General features: G+C 50.0%; 1 protein-coding gene across 1 annotated transcript in view; it reads right to left on the minus strand.

Annotated features, from left to right (window-relative positions):
- Nucleotides 1-343: 343 nt before the first annotated feature.
- The window catches only part of CSF2RB (colony stimulating factor 2 receptor subunit beta), a 35564-nt gene continuing 17003 nt past the window's right edge, over nt 344-18904 (minus strand). The window contains exons 4-15 of the mRNA XM_075937689.2: nt 18514-18643; nt 15502-15686; nt 14746-14903; nt 14140-14311; nt 10849-10984; nt 10598-10758; nt 10049-10194; nt 9777-9948; nt 7771-7861; nt 7433-7502; nt 6371-6456; nt 344-4133 (exon numbers count right to left, since the gene is read on the minus strand). Coding sequence (XP_075793804.2) covers nt 2924-4133; nt 6371-6456; nt 7433-7502; nt 7771-7861; nt 9777-9948; nt 10049-10194; nt 10598-10758; nt 10849-10984; nt 14140-14311; nt 14746-14903; nt 15502-15686; nt 18514-18643 — 2717 coding nt within the window. The 3' untranslated portion in view covers nt 344-2923. The remainder of the gene's footprint in view (nt 4134-6370; nt 6457-7432; nt 7503-7770; nt 7862-9776; nt 9949-10048; nt 10195-10597; nt 10759-10848; nt 10985-14139; nt 14312-14745; nt 14904-15501; nt 15687-18513; nt 18644-18904) is intronic.

Raw genomic sequence — 18904 nt, forward strand, 5'->3', positions numbered from 1 at the left:
ATGAGCCTCCAGGAGGCGGTCCAGGGCGTGGAAGTGGGGGCAGACCTCTGGGTCAGCCCCTGGCTGGCAGGCCCGGGAGTAGGACTGCCGCAGGTCCTTAATTTTGCACCGGACCTGCTCCCGGCTGCGCTGGTGGCCCCTGGTGGCCAGGCTGGCAGCCATGCGTCCGTAGACGGCCGCGTTCCTGTGGCTAGTGCGGAGATCGTGGACATTGGAGGCTTCCCCCCAAACCTCGATGAGGTCCACGATCTCCGCACTTGACCAAGCGGGCACCCGCCTTTTGCAGCCCCGGGCAGGCTCCTGGGAGCTGCCAGGCTGGTCCTGGGGAGCAGTGGAGGGCTGGGTGTCATCGGGTGGCTGGCTCATGGTGTGGCAGGTGCAGGGTCTGCTGGCACGGGTGCTGGCAGCCTTGCAACTGGCACAAACTGTGTAGCCAGCCCGTGGCCCTTTAAGGGCTCCGGGGCCGGGAGGGGGGCAATAGAGTTTCCCTGGTGTGGCCAGAGTGGCCACCAGGGAAACCTGGGAAGCCTTAGCCTCCCATTAGTTTGAATTAAGGGTCTACACAGCCCTTAATTCCAACTAGCTAGTTCGAACTAGACTTAATCCTCGTAAAATGAGGTTTACCTAGTTCGAACTAAGCGCTCTGTTAGTTCGAATTAAGTTCGAACTAACGGAGCGCTAGTGTAGCGCCTATCAAAGTTAGTTCGAACTAACGGCCATTAGTTCGAACTAACTTTGTAGTGTAGACATACCCACAGAGTTTAAAGAGAAGTTAGATAAAGTCATGGAGGTTGGGTCCATGGAGTGGTATTAGCCAAGGCGTAGGAATGGTGTTCCTGGCCTCTGTTTGTGGAAGGCTGGAGAGAGATGGCACGAGACAAATGGCTTGGTCATTGTCTTCAGTCCATCCCCTCCGGGGTAGCTGATGTTGGCCGCTGTTGGCAGACAGGCTAGTGGGCTAGATGGACCTTTGGTCTGACCCAGTACGGCCATTGTAAGCTCAGGGCTCAGAGTCGGGGGTCTCAGTGGACCACCTTGATTTTCATGCACACCTGCTCCTGGGTGTCCAGGCTGGCAGCTCTCCTGCCCTAGATGGCCACTTTCCTGTGCCTAGTGCAGAGGCTGTGGATGTTGGACCTGGATGAGGTCCACAATCTCCGCACTAGACCAGGCGGGTGCCCACCTCTTGCAGCCCCGGGCAGGCTCCTGGGAGCCGCCAGCCTGGTCCCGGGAAGAGGCAGAGGGCTGGGTGGCAGCAGGTGGCTGGCTCATGCCGTGCCAGGTGCAGGGTCTGCTGGCTGGGTGCTGGCAGGCTTTCACCTGGCACGGGCACCGTAGCCAGACCATGCCCCTTTAAGGGCTCCAGGGCTGGGAGGAGGACAGACAAGTTTCCCTGGTGGTGCCCAGAGTTGCCACCAGGGGAAGCTGGGAAGGGCTAGCCTCCCACTAGTTTGAATTAAGTGGCTACACAGGCCTTAATTTGAACTACTTAATTCAAACTAAGTGTTAGTCCTCATAGAATGAGGTTTCCCTAGTTCGAATTAAGCGCTCCGCTAGTTCGAATTACGTTCAAACTAGCGGTTTGCATGTGTAGCGCCTATGAAAGTTAATTCGAACTAACGTCCGTTAGTTCGAACTAACTTTGTAGTGTAGACATACCCTCATAGACTAACAAAACATGTAGATGGTATCATGAGCTTTCGTGGGCACAGCCCACTTCTTCAGATGACTGGTGTGTTGTATGTCCAAAACCAAAATAAATAGGGGCGTGGGGGACAAAAGGAGGAAGTGGGTATATAAATATCAAAGGGAAAACGGAGCTGGTATGTAACAGACACCTAAATACTGGATAGTTAAAAGGAGCAGATAAGGACCATTAGTTAGCAATTAGAGAGGAAGCATATTAACCTCAGAATCTACACAAAGAACCATTGGCACCTTTGTTGGTTGGTTGGTAGATAATGTCCCAGCCATCCAGGATTCAAATCGTTGGCATACAAAATAAACTTGTGAATAAACCTGTGTATGTGGCTTGTGAAGTTCTTTCTCTAGCACATTTACCTCTCATTAGCTGCTACCATCTTCTACAAACAGCCAGTTCACTAGGAATCCAGTACATGATAGTATTTGAGCAATTAGAGATAAGCGATCCATTAACCATAGTTTGTCCACCTGCACAACTTTCCCCCCTACCCCAACTCCAGTTTTCCCTGTATTAATCCATATTCTCTGATATTTGTCCACTCTGGGTTTGTGTCCTGGTGATAAGGCTTCCTAGAAACATTATTCTGCAGGACAGAGTCACAATTAAGAAAGTTTTCTCCAGTTGCAGCCAAGTTTTTCCATTTCTTTCATCCCTTTCCTCCCACCCACCTTGTCCCGTCATTAACCGTTCCAATCTTTCCTAGGTATCTACATTCTTCCAACACTTAATACTTCTGGATGAGTATTATCTTTCTAGATAAACTAGAACTGTTTTTAGAATGTGAGGCATTTCATTCCTGGTATTTGTGCCAAAGACTTATCCATAATACGAACTTTAATTGTTCACTCTGTGACGTCTGCATTCAACTCAACATAACATTACAGCAGGACCAAGGCAAAGCTAACATAATAATGACGGGGGATTAGAGCTTTGTAATGAACAGATCTCTCCAAGGGAGCTTAGTTTCCTGATTTCTCTATTCCAATATATTGATACAGCTGAGGAGGACAGTGCTAATTCACATCTGCCATTCTGGGAAGAAGAATGGTCCTCTGTGTTTTTCCTGCCTGGGATCGGGAGAGCAAACAGTGGGGACAACAAGAGACATGTTTCAACCGGTGAAATTTCCATCCATTCACCTGCTTTCTTGTCTTTGCCACTTCTCTCGCAGTGCTCTGATAGCTCTCTGGTCCTGGCAGCTAGTTCCTGTCCTGCTCATTAAGGCAAAGCAATGTAATCGCCAAACTTCCGGGTTTTGAAGAGCTGAATGGCCTGCATTTGAAGTGCAGGCTCCCTCTTCCCACTGACAGATTCTCCATCACAGGGTAATTTTCCAAATGCCTGTTTGGCTTCTGATGTCTGATCAGCTAGGAGGCTTTTCTCACCCATGGAGGTCTTCTCCTCGGGTTTACAACCAGGAAAGAAGCAGTACTCCCCTACCTGGCGTAGAAAAACTGGCTCAGTGCCATCAGGGTTGAACATGACCACATGACCCTCTTGTACAGACTCTTCTTTTGGAAAATCAACCTCCTCCAAGAGGATGGGTGAGGAAACATTGCTGGGTTCTGGTATGCCATGTGGAGCCTTGGGGAACATAACATAGCTGCCAAATTCAGGAGTGGCTGATGCTGGAGGGGGGACTTGGATGGCAACAGGGTGCTCAGGAGCTCGCTCAGGGCTAGGGGTGTGCTCTGTAGCATGGGGCAGGCATGGGCTGGACATCAACACTCCAATAGCACTGAGCATCCCCTCTGGCGGGGCCTGTGCAGGGGAGAGATGAGCAGAGTCACTTGCTGGCATCAGTGACAGACCTTCTGTGGTGACGTATCCCATTGGCCATTTCTGACAGGAGTTGTTTGGGGTGGCAGCAGTTAGTGACCTCTGACCTTCGGCGTCCCCTTGCACCGCTTCCCCAGTCCCCCTGCACTGGCCTTGTGGCCCTTCTTGCCCTCCAGCAGGTGGCTGCTTTATCTCTTCCTGAGCAGGCCGCGAGACGGGGCGGAGCTGAGCTGCTCCTCTCGCCTCCCCTGCTAGCGGGGTCTGGGAATTGGACCCCTCGGGCAGGGACACATACTCCAGCGACACTGGCCTCCCCCTGCTGAGGAATGGAGCAGCGTCCGAGTGCTGAGGAACGTCAGGCGGGGAACACTCGTGGGGGAGGTGCAAGTAGGGACCATTGAAGTCAAAGCAGGACATGGGGGCCTGAGACGCAGGGATCTCAGCACTGCTCCTGCAGGGGAGCATGGCAGGCATCACTGGCTGACTGGTGGCCTGACTCGAACGGCAGCCAGCCGGGGCTGAGGGAGGTGGAGCAGGAGCTGCCGTTTCCAGTGTTTGATACGGGTTCTCTGAGTCCAGCGCACTGAGGAAGCACTTCATCCTCTCATCCATGGCTCCAGGGAGCTCTGCTGAGCTGACCTTCATCAATCTGCAAGGGGGTGGGGTGGAGAACAAGAGGAGACAGAGGAGTCACCCAGCAGAGAGCACAATACAGACAGTGAGTAGAGCTGAGGGCCCCCTGGGAGAAAGGTCTCCTGGGATTAGCAGGAATCTTTCCCTGAGGCAGATTATCCCATAAGTGCCTATGGTAAAGTTCTTGCACCTCCCTCTGAAGCAGCTAGCACCAGCCAGGGCTGCCAATGGGGAGCAGGGAAACACAAAGGGAGAAGCTACATTTGGGCCTGGTGATTTTTAAGGGCCTGGGTCTCCAGGTCGCTGCTACAGCACCAATGGCAGGGGCTGGAGCCCCAGATCTTTAAATCGTCACCGAAGCCCTGTACAACACGCTCCAGGCGCCCCTGAAGAGCTGGCTATGGGAGGCTAGCCCCATCCCTGCCCCTTCTGGTTACTGCCCCACGGAAGGGCACAGACCTTGGCCTCCTCCCACTTCGGACAGAAGCCCGGCAAGCCCCTGAAACCTGCGTCTGTTCCTGGCAGGATACTGGAATGAACCTTTGGGCTGGACCCAGTCTGGCAGTTTCTGGAGTGCAGGGGGCCCAAGCAGCACATCACTCTTCAGAGACCACGTTGACCCACTTATATAGCACCAGACTTTGCACGGCACTTGGCTGAGCTTATAAAAAGACGTGGTCCTTGCCCCAAGGATCTTACAGCCACTGAGGTAGAAGCTGGAGAAAGGAGGGGGCAGGCAAGGAGAGGTGGGGGCTCAGATATATACAAATAATGTCCTGAACTTTTCAAAAGTCGCCAGTGGTGGCCGGGCACCCACCCTGAGACACCTGAAAGAGCCGATGGTCGTTAACAGCTGCACCCAGCGCTTACAATGTGCTAGAATGCAGAGTTGGGATATAGCACGTCTAAAGCAGCCGTGGCTTGGGACACACATTTCAACTCTGTCTGAGATAAACCCCTCCCTCATTTGCCTGCTTCCTGGGGAAAAGCATCCAGCCAAGGCCGCTGCAGAAGTCAGACAGAGCTCCCTGCCCTTCCCCTCAGGAGCAGACATCATTCTCACAGGAAGGGATGGGAAGGAAGGAGCAGAAAGACCCCAGCAGCTCAGGGAAGCCCCTCTGAGGGGGCAGCTCCTCCACTCATCTCTGCAGCACCTGGTCTGGGAAGGGACAGAGGATGTGAAGAGCCCCTGGAACCATTTTTCCAGCCTGGAAGGGGATAGGATACCTGGCTGCAGACCTCTAAGCCCTGGGGGTATGTCTACACTACCCTCCTAGTTCGAACTAGGAGGGTAATGTATGCATACCGCACTTGCTAATGAAGCCCGGGATTTGAATTTCCCGGGCTTCATTAGCATAAGCGGGGAGCCGCCATTTTTAAATCCCCGCTGCTTCGAACCCCGTGTAGCGCGGCTACACGGGGCTCGAACTAGGTAGTTCGGACTAGGGTGCCTATTCCGAACTACCGGTACACCTCGTTTCACGAGGAGTACCGGTAGTTCGGAATAGGACCCTAGTCCGAACTACCTAGTTCGAGCCCCGTGTAGCCGCGCTACACGGGGTTCGAAGCAGCGGGGATTTAAAAATGGCGGCTCCCCGCTTATGCTAATGAAGCCCGGGAAATTCAAATCCCGGGCTTCATTAGCAAGTGCGGTATGCATACATTACCCCGCTAGTTCGACCTAGCGGGGTAGTGTAGACATACCCTGGGAGAGGGGGGTACCCTACAACCTTCCTATACTGGGAGCTACAAGAAGGGCAGTCTTGGGCTCCTTACATTGGCCCCACACTTCTCTTGCAGTGGAGGAATTATCCTCTGCCCTACTGCAGCTGCTCTCTGGCTCTTTTAAGCTGCCAGGGACAGAACTGGCCACAAGTGTGGCATAGACCTCACTGCCAGATGACAGGGATATGGGGGGCTAAATGCATGCGTGCTGGGGGTGCTTATTCACCTGCATTTCCAGCTTGGGAAATCAAGGGCAGTGAGATAAGCCCATTTCCAGAGGTCAGGGAGGAAGGGGCAGGGTTTGGAACTGGTATTTCCAGCCAAGGAGACGAGGGGCTGCAAGTCCATCTATTGACATTTCCAGATAGGCATGTGGTGGGAGGGATGCGCCAAGGTTTATCAATTATGCCACTTATATTTGTCCTCCCCTGCCCCGACAGGGATCAGCCACCGCAGGAACTGAGATGCCCCTATCACCACATAATCTCTTGGGGAGTCACACCACCGAGCTGTGCACTGACCACTCACCCTTCTAGCACCTGGATGCTGCTGGCCTGGTCTGTCTTCTCGGAATGGCTCTGCTTGCCAAAGCCCCCCATCACGAGTGGTGCTTTCTGTAGAAAGACAAGAGCTGATAACAGCACTCTCCAAAGAGAGAGGCAATTCCCAGAGGGCAATAGGGATCCAGGAGTCCTGCAGTGGGGATGCCACAGTGTGTGGTAACACTTTAACCCCTCCTGGGGATGACTTTGCTCCTGGGGACTGGTGGCAGGATGAGGTTGAATAGGTCTGGAATGGGCCTCACTTTGCCCCAGAAAAGAGCAGAGGAGAAGTCGTCCAGGCAACCTAGAGGACTATTCCCTTCTCCCCATCCCTTCCCAGCCAATGGGAGTGATGAGGAAGGAGTCTACAGGCAAGTATTTATTTGCGCTGCTGTTCTCTGGCTCGGAGACGCGCTGCAGTGTGTGGCGGGGCGGACTAGCCTTGTGGGTAGGATCAAAGCAAGCTGGGGGCCAAATTCCCCATGCCTGGAGTAAAGGCTTGAGAGGCCAATTCATCTGCCTGCTTGAATCTGGAGGATGAGCCAGGCCTCAATAGAAATAGAGACTAGGTGGGGAAGAGAAGAGCTGGTGACTATAAAGAGCGGGGTGAGGCTAACTGGAAGAAGGAGACCCAGGGAAGGGTAGGAGGGAAGTAGCCTGAGAGGAGGCTGAGATGGGGGAGGCAGAACACCAGCTACTCCAGGGCTGAACAGGAAGCCTGACTGGAAACAGGGACCCTGAAAAGCAGTAACCAGCCTGAAGCCCTGAGGAAGGGGAGGAGTGTGCCAGCCCCTGGACATCAAGGCTTTAGGAAGCCCAGAACCCAGAGACAAGAGGAGCGTATGAGGCAAGCTGTGAGGACAAGGTGGCCAGCTGAACCCAGTCAGGCTGAGGGTTTGATTTTGTGGACAGCCCTGTTGGACTTTGGTAAGTGTCTCTGTTGGCCAGAAAGAGCAGGACTCTCTCTCTCGTGGTCTGACCATAAGGCTTGGGTACTTTTATGGCTAGAATAGGCCAAATGAAAGGGGAAAGTTCCGTTCTTTCCTACCTTCAGGAAGCTCTGGAACAGCTGACTCTTACTGGGATTCGGAATCTTTTCCTCCCACTTGTTCTTCACACTGCAACAAGACAGAGTTTGCAGGGTCATTTCTCCTGCAGGGAGGCTACACTAGACATAGTCTTACCTTAGGCTCCTTGTCAACACAAAGGTCCTGAAAGCCCTATACTCAAGCTGCAACTCGACATGGAGAGAGCTCTGCTTGGCACCCCAGGCATATCCCCAGCTGGACTAGATGAAGGACAGGCATATGCCCATGCAGCACCTGTTTTCTGCCCCTCCCTGCACTCGCTCTACCAATGTGTCCCCCACTCCCAGCGCAGACTTACCGGAGTAGGCTTCTATAGCCACACCAGGCAAATACGATCAGCATGATGGTGATGACTGGGATCAACAGTGGGAGAATCAGCTGTGAGGGGACTGAGCAGATAAATGAGAAAGAGATAAAAATGCAGAAACAAAAATGGCTCCGTTCTGTACCACATTTCACATTCTGGTTGCTCTTGAGGGATGACACTGAGGTTAAGGAAATGTAGGTTGCCTAGCAAGTTACGTATCCTAACTGGCAAATCAGTTAGACTATGGAAGACTCCTCATCTGCATGGGATAGAGTAGATGTGACCTTATCAGCAGACCTGGGCAAAAGTATCAGGGCAATGTATTTGATTTGATCTGAGCCCCTTCATTTGGCTTTTCCATGAACATCTGGACACTCAGTTTATGTTTGAGAAACTATCTGGGGATGAGCTTGTATTTCTGTGAGTCCAGTATGCTCACATATGTCATGCTTTCCCAAGAAAGAATTCACTCTGCTACTCAATTCCAAAGGACAGAGTCTCAAGGGGTGCAGGGAAAGTGAAGTGCCTCTCTGCAGATCTCATTAGGTCAGTCCCGAAGTGGATGTTTCTCAAGTCCATGTTCTCCCCAGTCCCATGTTAGGAATTGAAAAAAAAAGCCAAAAACAACCTAAAGAAATTCCCAGAGCAAAGAGCTTTGTTAAAGTGAAGATCAGAATGCGGCTTGTCTATACTTACGTCTATCAGTATATTTGTGATCAATGCAGCAATGTTGATTTAGCGGGTCTGGTGAAGACCTGCTAAGTCAATGAGAGAACGCTCTCCCATTGACATCTCTACTCTACCACCTCTGCAAGAGGTAGAAGGTAAGTCAGCAAGAGAACATCCCCTGTCAAAACAGCGTGGTTGATCATTGCTGTAAGTTGATCTAAGTTATATCAACTTCATTCATGGAATTTATATAACTAAAGTAGTATAACTGATGTCAACTAATAGCATTCGTGTAGACCAGTCCTCTGAGAACAGATCAGTCACTTCAAGGTGAATATCCTTACAAGAATATTGCAGATATCAAACAAAAAACAAAAAACAAAAACAAAACAAACAACCTAGTATAAATGCCAAGAGATTTGCACTTGTAACACAAAACATTTGATAGTGTAGAAATTCACAATTAATAGATTGTTCAGCCACATCTCCTGTTTGTAAACAGGTTCAGGAAAATCGAACAGAGAGCATGGATCACAGATGAGACCTAGTGACATGGATTGAATTCCAAATGCTGAATATCACTCCCAAGACAGAATGCGTCTCTAAATGACCAGAGAAACCTCTGTAGGCTCCAACAGGTTTGCTTAAAATTAGTTATAAAGAAAAGAATGAGCTGTTTCAGAAATATGAAAGTGGTTCCAGAATGAACAGTACAACTAGCTCTGCTAATTGATCCCTTTCTTCTTTTTCCACCTTCTACCATGGATCATTCCTTCCCTTTTCCAACCCTTTGCTTAGATTCATGAATTTCTCTCACTAGCCCAGAACCATTTCCAGTCTGACCATATCCAGTGGGATAAAGTCTGCCTAGTGCCCCTTAAAAGTTGTAACCTGGACAGCTCAAAGGCTGCAGTGCAGAGCTACAATGTGTAGCAGAAACTTAGAGTCAAGTGACCTTCCTAATTTTCCTGGGAATCATGGAAATTAAGTCTCTGTAAGACACTCTGAAAATGTAGGTGGTTCATGTTTCTAAGCTTCCTTGTGGAGACCCCCTTCCCTGCTCGCCTACTTCATTCACTTCCAACCTCTGGTTTTCATAATTTCCTCATTCCTATGGAGAACAGGCTTCGATTCAGATACAATAGTTATACCCTTTCCTGTGAACTGAAATGAGTAGCCAGGCACCAAGAGAAACTGGTCAGACTGTTTGCTTAATTGAGTATATGAAACCCCAGTTCCTCTGAAACACTAGCCAAGGACCTGTCTCTCTAGGGAAGGACCTGACCCCCACCGCCAAACACCAACACAGCAGCACAACTGGGATGTACCACTTTCAGTTTTCCAGGTGCACTCCTCACTCCACTCGCTCCAGGGCCCCTTATAGGATGAGTATGCATGCACCCTCGCTCGCATTTTTCCCTTATAGTATGTTGAGGGCTCCAGCATCGGCAGGGTGAAGATGATGGGAGATTCATTGCTGATGTTTGCCCACCGTACATTCTGGGAAGAGAGGAGAAGAGATGGAAGAGGAGTGAGAAACTTTCTGTCCCATCCACCCACCTTCCAGGAATCCTGGACTCCCAGCAATACCATCACCTACCTCCTCAGAGTCTCCAATCTTCCAGTACTGGAATTCATATATCTGGATTATATGGTCAAAGCTTAGAGCCTGTTTGGTCCACCTCAGCACATAGTCCTCGTCTTTCATATTTTTCACTGTCACGTTGACAGGCGCAAGCGGCTTGACTAGAACACAAACAACACTTTGGAACATGCATCCATCCCCCAGCCTGTCTCCCTGCCCTTTCCCTTTCCCTTTCCCACTGCGGGCCGTTGGCAGGACTACAGATACGCTGGTGCACAACTTGCTGCCTGAGCAGATTAGCACCAAGGATTGCTAAGAGCCTGTGGCTCCATCTGACATATCTGCCCTCACACCCCCATTCTGTACCTCCTCACAGCAGTGCTGTGCCGGTGGGGAGCTCCAGTGCTAGGAGCTTCCTTTACCAGCCGCCTGTCCACCCCACCCCACACATCACACTCTAGCTGTTCTGTTAACCATTGCACCTCTCTGCCAACCCAAGCGTTTCCTAGGCCAGATGAGAGAGCCCCAGGTGAGCCGGGGCAGAGTATGCAGATGGGGTCTCACTGTTTTTGTAGGCTGCAATCAGTTTCTCCTCCTCCTTGGGCCGGACAGTTATGAGGTACTGGCTCAGGATGCTGGCGTCGGTGACGTTGATCTCACAGCTCTGGAAGAGGTAGGGGCTGTGAGGCAATTCCTCCTTGTGCACTGGAGAGCATTCCGTCTCCCTGGGGGAGAGAGCAGCGAGGCCTGAGCGAGCAGGAGGGATGGTCAGACACAGGGGGACAGACACACGCTGCCAAGGGAAGGTCACTTACTGTGATGCTGGCGTGGCTCTGTAGAAGAGCGTGAACAAGACAGAGCTGGCGACCTCTCTCCTCACTTCCCAGCTGCACGTTAGCTGATCCACCCCATTGAAAAGGCAGCGAAGGTTCTTGGGCTGAGCCTCATCCCCTAGTGAGGAGCCAGTGGTTAGTGTACATCTGGGAGGGGCAGGGTGGGAGGACAGTGGATGAAGTAGGGACTGACTGTGGATTGAGGGAGGAAGGGAATCCTTTTAGACCTTGTCTATACACAAAATCGTGTTGATGGAAGGTTGACGTGTAAATTTCTACACTAAAATTTCACTCTCTTCTGACTTAACCTAGACAAGGTGTCCGGGAAGGCACTGCATTACTTACATTGGCTGTTAGACTCCGGAGTTGTTCCACAATGCCCCAGTTTTGACCACTTTGATCACAACTTTTAGCTCCATTCTTCAGCAGCCAGGTGCACAAGAAGTCAAAACTGTGCATTTTTGAAATTCCATTTCCTATTTGCTCACTCTGGAAACCACACGTAGCAATTCTAGAGCATGCCTAACTACTCTCCAGCTGACCGTGCTGGCTATATGCCACAGATGTGCTTCCGGGGGGAGGGGAGAAGGTATCTCCTGGGTCTATGGGAAGAAGAGGTAGTGCAGGCACAGCTTCAATTCAGCTGTAGAAATGTCAACAACTAGGTGAAGATCACTCGGGGCACAGAGAAGGGCTACAGAAAGGACCAGCAGCAATGCCATGTGAAAGCCAAGGCACTGTATAAGAACGCAAGGAAGGCTAAAAATCACTCTGGTGTGGAGTCACAGATCTGTCACTTTTACAAAGAGTTCTGTGCCATCCTTGATGGAGACTCCACTGCTACTACCATCTCCAGTAGCTCAGTGGATACTTCAGAGGAGCCCAACTGAACAGGTCCGTGTCACGAACAGTGAAGAGGAGGTAGAGGAGGAACAGAAGAAGTGTGTTGATTTACTCTTTACTCAAGAGGTAGTGAAATAACCAATACAAGTAGAGTTGCTATCCGCTGTTCTGCCTAATTTGACATGGGAAGGAATGTGCGCTGTGGAACACCCAGTTTATGTGCACTGGGATATCCAAGGAAGTATCCATAGAAATCTTGAGGAAACTTTCCTGGAGGTAGATCTGCAATCCTCTGCTGAAGGTATATTTCTTCCACTATGGTAGGACACTTCTCACCCCACTCAGAAGTCAACTGTTCCAGAAAAGCATCTTCCAGAAGAAGCCTGCAGTCTAGACATAGCCTCAGACAGCCCCAGGGAGAAATAAGAGAGGACCTACCCCCTGGGAGAAATAAGAGAGGACCACCCCACGACAGGTGGATAGAGGGAATATGGTGGACATACCTATACTTTAGCAAGGCTATAGCCAGTCCCATATGACAACCTGGTAAGGAAGCTAGAGAAATGTGGACTCAGGTATCCACTTAATGATAGCTTTAATTCGTTAAACAACCACAAAGAAAGAGTAACCATTAATGGAATTATATCCATTTGCAAAGTAGTCTCAAGTGGGCTTCCACAGAGATGTGTTCTGGGTCTAGCGTTACTTAACATATTTCTCTATATGACTTGGATGTAGGAATAGAGAGCATATAGATCAAATTTGCGGATGTCACAAAACTTTGGAGGGGGATTGCAAGCAAACAGTTCAGATGCAGATGAATCCTGGTAATTTGGAGAATTAGGCTATTGAACACAAAATGTAATTCAATGAAGATAAATGTAAAGTGCTACACGTAAGGAAGAAAAACCAAATGCACAAATACTGTCTGGGAAATAACTAGCGTGGCAGCAGCATTGATGAGAAGGAGCAGGGAGTGGTGGTAGACCCCAATCTGAACATGATTTATCATCATGAAGCTACCAAAAGAAAAGCTAATGCAATTTTAGGCTGCATTAACAGAGGCACAGCTTGCAAATAATGGAGGGAACATTTTCTTCTACTTGTCTCAGGCCTCAGCAGGATTCCTGTGTCCAGTTTTAGTTACCGAAGTATAGAAAGGATGGAGAGAACCTGAAAAGGAGCCAGCAGTGAACAACAGAGATGATCAAAGGGGTGGAATGCAAACCCTGTGAGCTAACACTGAAGGACTTAAGTAGGTTTAGTTTGGAAGGGGCACTTGGTAGAAATCTTCAATACTTGAAAGGCTGCCCTAAAAGATGGAAAAAAGTTGTCCTCTCTTACCACAAAGAGCAGGAGGACAAGAAGCTGTAGGTTCAAAGTACATCATAGAAGATTTAGATTAAATCTCAGGAAAAACTGTAACAGACAGTGGAAGAAACAGCATAAAGAAGTAATGGGAGCTCTTTCGCTGCACGTTTTCAAAAGGAGTGTGGATAGCCATCATTCTTGGGTGGTTCAGACACAGCAAATCCTGCATCTTGGCAGGAGGTTAGACTAGATAATCCTTGCAGTCGCTTCTAACCCCATGGTTCTAGGTTTCCACATGGCTTCTCCTGCAGCTCTGCAAATACTGCAACATCAAGCCCCCAGTGCTCAACACTCATCACACTAGTGCAGAGCTGTGGGGGATCCATGCTTCTGACACAGATAATGGACATTGAGAAGGGAAGCACAGATTTTTTGGGGTGTGTGTGTGTGTGGGGGGGGATTATGATCAAAACATTATGGGATGAAGAACACTGCTTTCTGGATGTTGAGATCATGATCCCAGTCACAGCTGTGCCACTCATTTCAATCCCACAAGACTTTGCAAAACTTTCCTCAAACTCCCTATGCTAGAGGGTGGTGAGTTGCACACTGAGAGAACTACCCACAGTGCACTGCTCTCTGCATCAATGCAGATGCTGCTAATAAGGATGCGTACCCTCAGCACAAGAAGCATAGCGTGGACACACAAAAGTGATTTAATTACTATGCAGGCTGTATTCCAACGTAACTTAGGTCAACCTCATTTAGTACAGTAAAGATGCCCTTAGTCTCAGGATTTTCTAGAGGAGCCCAGAGCATTATGCTGGTCCATTCACCCAGAAGATACATAAATTGCAACAGACAGAAAGACTGGCTTGCACTGGGACTGTGCTGGGCAACTAACCAGAGTACTGCAGTCTCCATGACTACTGCTCTGCTACCTGTCACCGACACCAAATGCACTTCGTATAAGAGAGCACCAGTGAAACTGCACCATTTTCAGTAAATTCCAGAAATTCCCCAGTGTCATCAACCCAGCTTCCAAATCATCCATCGGTGAAGCACAATATCCCTCTTCTGGCAGCTCATCATGGTCCCTATTCCTCCCCTCCCTCTTACCTTCCTGGGACTTCCAGGACACAGCAGTGCTCCATTCGCTAGGCTGCCCAGACCAGCCACCACTTTGGCTCGGCTTGGCTCGCACACGAGCAAGATAGGTGCTGCCGGGCACAAGGGCATCACGCCTTAGCAGGCAGTGGCAGGAGCTTGCGACCGACACGGAGGAAGATTTCTGTCGGTGAGGAAGAGATAGTGAGGAGTCAGGGGAGCTGGAGACAGAGACTGGTTAGAGAGTTGTGGGAGGACCCTTTTCTTGGGCAATTTTGCTTAGCCAAGCACTGCCAGCGCTCTGATCCCAGGGTGAAGTTGGAGACAGATGCTTGTGTGGGGTTCATTGCTCCCATAGTGCACAGAGTGATTTTTACTTACTAAATCTCTCTCCATGCCCAGCCATGGCTGGACAGCAAGGGATTTGTAAGCAGCACACATAGCTGGCTGCAGCATGCCCCCCCCCGCCACCCTCTAGGTCATCCAGGTTTCAGAGGATGGTCTGGATTCAGTGGCAGCCAAGCAGGGTTCAGAGGATTGCAAAGGACTGTCTTCTGCCCTCCAAAAGGTGCACCCAAAACCAGCATGTGCCAATGCCAAAGCATCTCTCATGCCTACCTCCCAGGATTCCCATTCCCGCTTGTAGGCCACTTCAAACTCCAGTGCATGGTGCTGCCAGTGGCTTCCTTTTCTTCCTCCAGCTGCTTCCCAGGCCAGGAAGAAGTCACCCTCTTCTGTGACATTAATTTGGAGCTTCTGAGGTGGGAGGGGCTGGACTGAAAATAAGAAGGGATAAGACAGACTGTGGTTATTAGTATATGGGGATGTGGACAGGGCAGAGGTCCTGTAGTGAAGTCTTATCTCCATAAGGAAGGACCCAGATCTGCCTAACATCAGGCTTGTGTGGGATTTCTGGGACTGTAAAAAAAAAAAAAAAAAAAAAAAAAAAAAAAGCCATGCAACAGAGAGGGGCACCAAGGCTACAGGGGAAATGAGTGCTATCTTCATTGAAAGGTGAAAACATTTCACTGTGTTTCTTAGCAAAGAGATTTGTTTGGCATCAGTTTTTCCCTAATGGCAGAGACAGGCAGCCAGAGCAAGGGAGTGGGTCAACAGGGAGGAATACATCTGGCTTTTCCACTGTAGGCAGGAGAGGAAGAATCCATCCATCCATCATCCTCTAAGTGAGACGCACAGGCCGCACAATGGGAATTAAACTATTCCTGGCAAGATAATAGCCTGGCATGCAGAAGTAGGGTTAAAAGTTAGAGATCGGGATTCTTGGTTAGGGGATCAGAGCAGAGGAAGAAGTTTTCATTTCAAAGGATCTCAAATATTCCTGGCAAGTGGAGAGTAGTGGTGTCTCACCCTTACCGTTCTGGAAGGGGCTGATGCTCAGGTTGGCCTGCAGCAACCGACTGGGTTTGAAACTGTAATAGTCGTTCACCCCAACTGCAAAAGAGGTGCTGTTCCTGCGGCAGCTCCAGCAGATACAGGAGTCCTGGCAAACCGGGAACCCATTGGCTCCCTGAGGCTCACATGGTATCGGTGTGCTTATCCTGTGTGTAAAAAGAGAGGCCTAGAAGAAGCTGCTTTAAGTACAGGTAGAAAAACTAAAATTAGGCTCCTAAAACCTTCTCCACATTCTATTCAATGCAGATTCTTACACTGAGCCCATCACCGTACCATATGGGCACCGTCAAAGTAGATTATTAAGCAAAGGGGGACAGATTTCACATCAGTCATCAGTGGTTTGGTCTCATCCTCTCCCCAGTGGGAAAAGCATGTGAAATGCAGTGTCTTCTTTGGTGGGATTGGCTTTTAAGTATACGCGTATTGCTGTGTATTTATATTAGAGGAGGCCCGTGAGAGAGATCACCTTGTGCTTGGAGTGGAAAGCAGTGAAGTTGTGATTGTTGAGAAGTCCCCACTAAAACTGATTCCACAGCCTCCGACTGGCCCTTGGACAAGCTCTGCCTCCAGCACAGATGAGCTTTAGGCTTAGTGGCTCATCAGAGTTCATTGTGCCAGAGGAGCAGGAGTGTTGTCAACCACAATTTTTGTTCCAGAACATTAGATGGCCTATGAGAAGGCTTGGGCCCAGGCCATGGAGAGCCTTGAAGATAAGGAGACCCTTTAACTGGATTTGAAATTCTGCAGGAAGCCTGTGTGGAGAGCAGAGGGCAGTAGTGAGGTCACGGCAGCTTGTGTTGCTGAGGAGACGGAAGAATCCCAAGCACTGTTACAGGCTGGGGACCGAATGGCTAAGCAGCAGTACAGAACAAAAGGACCTGGGGATTACAGTGGATGAGAAGCTGGATATGAGTCAACAGTGTGCCCTTGTAGCCAAGAAGGCTAAGGGCACATTGGGCTGCATTAGTAGCAGCACTGCCAACAGATTTAGGGAAGTGATTATTCCCCTTTATTCGGCACTGGTGAGGCCACATATGGAGTATTGCATCCAGTTCTGGGCCCTCCATTACAAAAAGAATGTGGCATGCATTGGAGAGAGTCCAGCAGAGGACAAAGAAAAAGGATTAGGAGGCTGGAGCACATGACTTACGAGGAGAGGCTGAGGGATTTCAGCTTATTTAGTCTGCAAAAGGAAAGCGTGAAGGGGGAGTTAATAGCAGCCTTCAACTACCTGAAAAGGAGTTTCAAGAGGATGGAGAGAGGCTGTTCTCAGTTGTGACAGACGGCAGAACAAGGAGCAATGGCCTCAAGATACAGTCGAGGTTGGATATTAGGAAAAACTATTTCCCTAAGAGAGTGGTGAAGCATTGGAATGGGTTGCCTAGGGAGGTGGTGGAATCTCCATCCCTAGAGTTTTTTAAGTCCCAGCTTGACAAAGCCCTGGCTGGGATGATTTCGTTGGGGTTGGTCCTGCTTTGGGCAGAGGGTTGGACTCGATGACCTCCTGAGGTCTCTTCCACCCCTATTATTCTACGAGACACATTGCTGTATTCTGAACTAGCTGAAGTTTCCTACACCTGGAAGCCTTCATGCCCAGGTACATTGTGTTGCTGAAGTGCAGCCAAGAAGTGACCAAGGTGTGAATAACTGAAGCTGGACCCATCTAGATGGGGCTAAGTCTCCTAGCCAAACAGAGGATAAAAAGTGTTACTTGGTGGCACTTCCTTATGAGAGCTTAGGCTCAGTGAGAAATCCAAGAGTACTCTTCAACGATGGACTGATTGATTGTGGCTGTGCAACATCAGCCAAAAGTGACTGTACCCTGGCTGCAAACTCTTCAAAGTGGTCTCCCCTGCCCACCCGCATCTCCTCTCCCTTGCTCTGGTTCAACTTCAGCCAGCTGCTCTTCACACACGAGCTGATCTCATCCAAGTGCTGGGCCATCTGGGTGGAAGTGGTGCACTTGTCTGTGGTGAGGGATGGTAGCGAGTTGTGTGTCATCAGCATAATGCTGGCGTTCATGTACAGGTCCTCTGTCTAGCTCACGCTCATCCCAGGATCCATCCTCATAGATCAAGTTCACACTGGGCTCTGGGACATTCTCTCAAGGGCCAAGTCATTGCACGGGCTGTTTTTCCAGATGTGGTGGCCTCCTTTAGGTCCCAATCTAAACTCAGTGAAGTCAGCAGTCCTTCCTTTAAAAGGTGTGGGATCACACCACTAATAATCTCTTCCCCAAATACCAGAGATGATTCCTTCCTATTCCCTCCCACTTTGCATCACTCCTAAACCCTGGCCCTCTCCTCTCCTCCCCATCTCTTGCTCCCTTTCTGTCCCTCTCCATCTCTGCCCACCCTATCTCTCTGGACCGGATGATGGCTCAGTTCCTCTCTCAGAAGGAAACAGATGCGGAGGCAAAATACCGACGTGCAAAGCCCAGTGACTCGGGGAGGAAATCTGATTGCAGAGCCTTAGACATAACCACTTCTCTCTTTTCACAGCCTCTCCACCCGCCCTTATTTTGTGGACATGATCTCACTAGAGCTATGTTCCTTATAACCGTGCTACCAAGAAGACCCAGAGGAAAGTTGAAAGAATGAAGAACCATTCCTCTCTCTTCTGTTGATGAATGGACCCCAACCCACCTGTACTGTAATGCCTCTTTCTCCACTCCAGAAACTCACTGGAATGAAATGCCATCACTCACACCTGGGATCCCCAGAAAAATAAGGGAGAGGTATAGGAAAGGTAATGAAAATAAACTGACTAGTACAACCTCCTGTTTCTCCTCAGGCTCCCAGAGGAGATCTAAAAGAATTGCCAGGTTCCATCCTATATCAGGGCCTGCCCCGGTGCTCCTCAAACCTGACTGTCAGCTCCACTCCTTTCCCTTCCTCTCACTCCCACTTCACAGGTTCAGCAGCCGCAGGCCTCTTGTGTCCTTCTGCAGCAGAGCAGAGGCCAGGCACTTACTCTTTTATATTGTCCTTATGGTGAAGAGTCACACTGAGGAAGCGACGTGCCGCTCTGCACTCCTGCCACGTGCAGGTGGTCTGGGAGGTGTAGTCGTTGTAGCAGTGCAGGCTCTGCATCGGGAGGCTCTCTGACAGGGGAGGGAAGCACAATGCAGTCTGTGGTTCATGGAGATGGGCAGAGAGGAGCAATGGGCAGTGCCCACCAGAGCCATGGTGGGAAGGGCAGAGGCAATGCCACGTGAATGGGTAAACTCTCTGGGGAGTCCCTGGCATGTCAGTCAGCTCCTGAGTCAGGGATAAAATCCTCCCCCTCCCCGATCCTCACACCCCAGAGGCTAAACTAGACCTAATCAACAAACAAACAGCTCCGCCCGTGCGCCCCTGGGAGG

This window comes from Pelodiscus sinensis, chromosome 1 (assembly GCF_052426305.1).
Source record: "Pelodiscus sinensis isolate ZL-2025 chromosome 1, ASM5242630v1, whole genome shotgun sequence".
NCBI lineage: Eukaryota > Metazoa > Chordata > Testudines > Trionychidae > Pelodiscus > Pelodiscus sinensis.